The 6,000-nt window shown below is 36.2% G+C and overlaps 1 protein-coding gene across 1 annotated transcript in view; it reads left to right on the top strand.

Annotated features, from left to right (window-relative positions):
- KIZ (kizuna centrosomal protein) overlaps positions 1–6,000 on the top strand; it is a 58,409-nt gene that overhangs the window by 22,806 nt on the left and 29,603 nt on the right. The window contains exons 7-8 of the mRNA XM_015827137.1: positions 3,263–3,397; positions 4,520–4,684. Of these exons, the coding sequence (XP_015682623.1) occupies positions 3,263–3,397; positions 4,520–4,684 (300 nt within the window). The remainder of the gene's footprint in view (positions 1–3,262; positions 3,398–4,519; positions 4,685–6,000) is intronic.

Below are 6,000 nucleotides of genomic sequence, written 5' to 3'. Positions count from 1 at the left end.
TGCCTTACCTCCCTTGGGCTGGGCCAGCTGGTGGTCGGCCTGCTCCGTCTCTGCCGCTTGCCAGCTACGCCTCGGCCGGCGCAGGGGGCGGAACCACGCATGCGCGGCACTCCCGGGCAGGGAAAGTCCTCGACTTACGACCGGTTGGGTAGTCCTCGACTTACGACCGGTTTAGTCCTCGACTTACGACCGGTTGGGGTCGCGGCATAAAAAAGGTTGAGAACCACTGCATTAAATCTTAGCAGTTAAATATATTTAGAGCTGATATGAAACCTATGTCTGTGGCTCTTGTATATTTTTATACTTTATAATTACTTGCTGGTTATATTTATTTTTCTTCTTTTCTGACCCTTTTAAATTGTATTTGCAAGATAATGTGTTGACAAGCAACTTCAGGTTTGTTATGAGGGAGTTGAAAATATTAATAGTATACAGGATGTCGTCTTCCTTAAATCTTCCTTAAATCTCTTTAATTATAACTGAATCACTGTGACAGACATGCCAAGAGTCACTTTGGATTGCAGCAAGATGTAAATGGAATAAACAAATGTATTTATGAATTAAGGTTGAATGGAATTAAAGAATTGATTAACTTTCACGATGTTAAAAACATAGTTCAGTTAGTATTTTACATTTTGCTAGATATCATTTAGAAATAAAAATAACACTTTATATATGTAGCTTTTATTATATACAGTAGTCCTTGACTTACAGCCATTTGTTTGGCAACTGTTTGAAGTTACAATGGCATTAAAGAAATGGGACTTAGTGACCCATCCTCACATTTACCACCATCAAAATTCAGGCATTTGGCAACCAACGAGTAGTTACAATGGTTGCAGCATCCTGGGATCATGTGATCACCATTTGTGACCTTCCCGCCCAGCCATTGACAAGCAGAGCCAACGGAAGAAGTCAGATTTGCTTGAAAAACACACAATTTGCTTGACAACTACAGTGATTTGCTTAACAACCCTGGCTAAAAAGTTCTAAAATTGAGTACAATTAACTAAACAGCCGCCTTGCTTAGCACTGAAAATTCTGGTCCCAACTGTGATCATAAGTCGAGAACTATCTGTGTAGCCTTTATTATATTTTTTTCTGCGTCAATCGAAATGGTATGCTGTTGCAAGTGACAGTAACACTTTATGTAAGTTGTTATAATTTTATATATTTTAAATATGCATTCCCCCACCCTCAGTCAGTACTATTTAAGATTGCAATTAGGTATTGAACTAGACCATTTCCTAAAGCAGCATTAACAATATACTGAATTGTAATTAAATCTCTCTAAATTGAATCTCTCTGAATCTTGTTCACTGGGCTTTTTCCACACGTATTTTTAAAGTTCTGCTGTTGGTTTTCATAGATGCCTCTATTGATCCGTCTGAATCCTATCCTACCACCACATCTTTATTTTAAAATTTAAGAGTGGAACCAGCAACAAGCCTCATAATGACATCTTATGAGAACTTATTAGTCTCATGCTACCATGTAGCCATTGGCCTATTAATATTGCTACTTCTACCATGGGAAATAAATCAATGGACAATCTATTAAATAGTGTATGATCTTTCAAAACTTTTGATGTGTCAGTATTGTCAAACTGAGGGAGAACCTTGTTTTGCCCTTTGTCAATTCCCATCACTAACCTGTGCTTCATTTAGAGCTTTAGCAAGTCCAGACTCTTCGACTTCGCACTTAGGAAAATAATGAGTATTTCAAGCTTAGGTTTAAGAAGGAACAAGGCAGAGACCTTTTGCTTGTGTTGCTTCAGCTGCATTCAAGAGGACTTAGCACAGATGGATTGTGCATTACAAAATGTAACACATAATTCAAGCTGTCAGCTTAATCAGACTGTTTCCAGGAAGCAACCTGTAAAGAGAAAGACCCCTTGTTTGCTGACCCCTGATCCATAGCCTGCTGCATCATGTCATCCATTTTGCTTTTCTTTATTTATGTGTCCTTTCCTTCCCCTTCTTTTTTATTAATGTATTCCCTTCAAGTGGCACCCTGGAAAGACCACCCAGAGGGAGGAGCACAATAGGGAATGACCTAGCTGAAATAGAGATTTTGTAAGACTTCAGCGCAATGAAAAGCCCCGTTGAACTGCCTGTGTGTTCTTACTGGTTCAGTGTGTATTGGTTTAAAACTCAAAACTTCACTCCCACACCACCTTCATTTTTCAGTGTTCACCCTTACTGTTATGGGAATCATTTTCAGTAACTTAAATATTTTACAGTGCTGTGTGAATCGTGCACACTATGCATTAAAGTTGTAAATATTTTAGAAGCTTGGTAGGATCTCTGAATATAGTTTTTGTACTATAGTTTATAGGCCAGCTGTGTGTTTGCTTTATAGAGTTCTGCTTGAACAAAGCTGGCAGTCTGAAATAAAAATCTGAATAGCTATTTACACCTCTATAAAAGGATTAGCAATACTCCATTGTGTAAAATGTTTAAATCTTAATTTGCATCATTATAGAGGCATCCCATTATTATAATTCCCCATAAATCGCAGTTATGTTTTCCACCTGTAGGGACCCATTAGCTTTTTACATTCACATAGTTATCATACGTTTTGGTTGTTTTAAATTAAAAATAGCCAAATGCTGAGCTGCTTCAAACAAAGTTTGCAATGTCATTGCACTATTGGCCAAATGTGGCTCTAAAATTTATTACATTTCTTTGCTAATCATGTTACACATAGAAATAAACATTATCAGATAAATTACTTGTGCTACAATAGTCTAGCAGAACTTTTTATACACCAAACCAGGGCAATGTTTTACTAGTTACATGAATTCTGCAAACTTATGATATATAATCCTGACATGAAAACTTGAGCTATGGTTGATACAGGTTTGTATGTTTCATTCTTTTTTCTTTCTTTGACATTTAGGGATTCCCAGTATATACGATGCCAGTTTCACATTGCAAATTTCTTATCTCTGTTTTGTTGATTGCTGCTCGTGAAGATAAACCCTACACAATATGATAATGTTGCCTCATACAACATTTATCACACTGTTGTGTCCCTATCTAAATGTCACAAAAAAGGGATGAGCAAAAGTATTTTCAGATGATATAGCTCAGCTTCTTGGTATAATCCAGAGAGGGCATATATACAATGAAATACAGCAAAAGTGCTTCTACTACCCCATTTATATTACTATGCCCTATTTTAATATCAATATTTTAGTAGATTGTTAAACAATTTGTTCTTGCTATTGCATGAAATGCATTTTTTCTTATTTCTGCAGAGAATGTCTATCATTTGAAGGATTTTGTCATGTCTTAGCTTTCATAGAAGAACTGGTGGCCAAAGTACCTTCTGAATGCCCGGCATTATACCAGAGAGAAACTGCTAATACAGCAGAACTAGAGAAGCTCATAAGGTCAAGGCTATTTTCATTTAATGTGAAATGTTAGCATGCTACCTATATAACTATTCTGATTGTGGCTTTGATAACTTCATCTGAATTTATTTCGGATTACTCCTCCGCCACAAAAATCCTGGATTGTTCTCATTTCAAAATTGGTCTGTTTGGAATAATAATGTAAAGATGTTTTAACAACGAGGTATGCATAGTATGTTTCAGGGTTCATATGAAATGGAGTTCAAATGATTAGAGCTCTCAAAAGAGGCTTTTCAGCACTTATAATTATCACTGATTTTGGAGAAAGAACAATATTATTTTGTTAAACTGGAGGAAGATAGGAAAGCACAGACTGGTGTACCTTTCACTTCCTTCCCAAATTTGGGAACTCACTATAACATTTAGTAACTTTGCCTTCTATTTAAGGTAAATAGTCTGTTTTTTGGAATGGTCATTCTTACTTTAGTAATCTGTGGCTAGGATCTGTTTATAACAACATTGCAGGAACAATTTGATTGTTTTAAAGTTATTGATTCCTCATTAATATACTTTTTAAAAATTGTTAAATGGAAAAGACCTTATGTTTGGCAATGCAGTTACGTTTTCATTATTCTGATTTATTTTGGTAGATTACAAGTCAGACCCAGAGTGTTTGCATTGACCACACTCTAGTCCAGGACTCTTTTTTCCCTCATTCCTCCTAGGAATTGTTGAAAGAATTATTATATATTCTTCACACCTGACAGTGTTGCCATTGCAGGCTCATAGTCTAGCTTTGCATGTGTTACCTTGAGGTAGTGAGCTCAGATCTTGAAACAGAAATGCTGACTATGAAAAAGGTCCTAAATGGTCTATCACAGACATATCAAACTCGCGATGTCACTTGACGTCGCGTGACATATCGGAACTTTCCCCCATTGCCAGTTATTTCTATTATTTCAGCTGGGTAAAATATCAGTTATCAGATGTGGAATCAAAGAAGTTTCTTTGGTTGTTAGGGTGGCACAGGTGAAGAAGTTGGTGCATGCATACACCTTGACCTATTCATATTTGATCAATATATTAATAGTGTTTTAAATTTCATTGATAAAAATAGAATATAATTAACTACCTGTTTTTAAGTACCTGTTTTGTTTATAGACTCTGTAATAAAGGTGTCAGTTTGGCACAAGAAAACTTTGATGCATGTGAAGCACTGGTCCTTTATCAACTTCAGAAATTATTGCAAACTACAATGAATGGATGCCTTTTACAAGATAGAATGTTTAATGACAAAAGGGAAAGACTGAATGAAGAACAAAGCAGGTATGGTCACTTAATGTTCACAGTCATCATTCGTATAAATCACATGCTGTATATGATACGAAATCAAAGCACTTCAAGAGAGTTGCATGCATCAGGTTATAGTTTAACTATTCAAAATATAGAAATAAATATGTTTTATAGGACAATCCTGTACATGTTTACTTTGATATAAGTCTCACTGACTTATTCCCAGGTAAGAATGTATAGAATAGGAACTTTGAAAGGAAAGAGATGAATACGAAAAAGAAAAGCCTAGATAATAAGCAAAGAGCAATAGCTAAGACCAGGGCTAGGCAGCTTTTAGGTGTCTGAGAATACATAAAGTGTTCATTTAGGCTTTTGGCAGTGCATCTGTCAGCATGTGCATAGGTAAACACACATACACATATACCTAATCTATTACTAGCTCACTATTCTTAATACGGAAAACTCCCTCAAATACATTATTGCACATATAGTTCTCCTCAAATAGACTCATGTGAGAGATTGTGAGAAACAGACCTGGCAGACGTTCAGTGTGCATGACAAGAGATAACACAGCCCACAGGTGGGAGCTGAGGGAAGTAAATTTGGATTGTTGTATGCTGCCAAGAGTTGCTTTCTATGAGATGGACAATCATATACATTTGATGAATAATAAATATTTCTGAGATTCTGCCCTAATTGGTTTACTATGTGTTCAGATTTCAAAATTATAGGCATTTTCATTTCTTGATTATCTACTCAAGCTTTAGTTGATAATTTACTTGAAAGTACAGATATGACCGTAACTGGGACCAGGAACTCCATTGTAGTCATAAAGTCAAAAATCATGGGACCATGCCAATTCTGGTTGTGGTTCTTAAGCAATTTGTTTTTGGTTGTTAAGCACGATGTCACATGACTGGGATTTACAATTTCCTGCCAGTTTCCCCACTGACTATCCATGTTCCTGAATTTGAATGCATTTTCCTATGTATTTGCTTCTGCCTGAACGTTCTATAAGAACCAGTTTCAATTCCCAGCTATTTCACTTCTTTAAAAATTGTTCAACTTTTTTAGGATAAAATATGATATTTCTAGTCATTTGAATTATATATTGAATCCAAAATAATATGTCAAAATATCTTAATGAATAATGTTCTCAGATGTGATGGTATGTGGGAATGACCTTGGGAGACAGGAGGAAGATCCGCAGCTTGGACAACATCTGACAAGAGGCAGCTCAGTCTGCAGGTGGGGGGAAAACATGAGACATTTTTCAAAAGGGATGACCCCCTTTAGTTTTCTGGTGACTAAAAAGAGAGGATGGGAGAAATATTCTCAGTCTTGTAAGA

This window comes from Protobothrops mucrosquamatus, unplaced genomic scaffold, assembly GCF_001527695.2.
Source record: "Protobothrops mucrosquamatus isolate PMUCROS unplaced genomic scaffold, P.Mucros_1.0 scaffold_213, whole genome shotgun sequence".
Classification (NCBI taxonomy): Eukaryota; Metazoa; Chordata; class Lepidosauria; order Squamata; family Viperidae; genus Protobothrops; species Protobothrops mucrosquamatus.
This window is presented reverse-complemented; position numbering and strand designations above follow the sequence as displayed.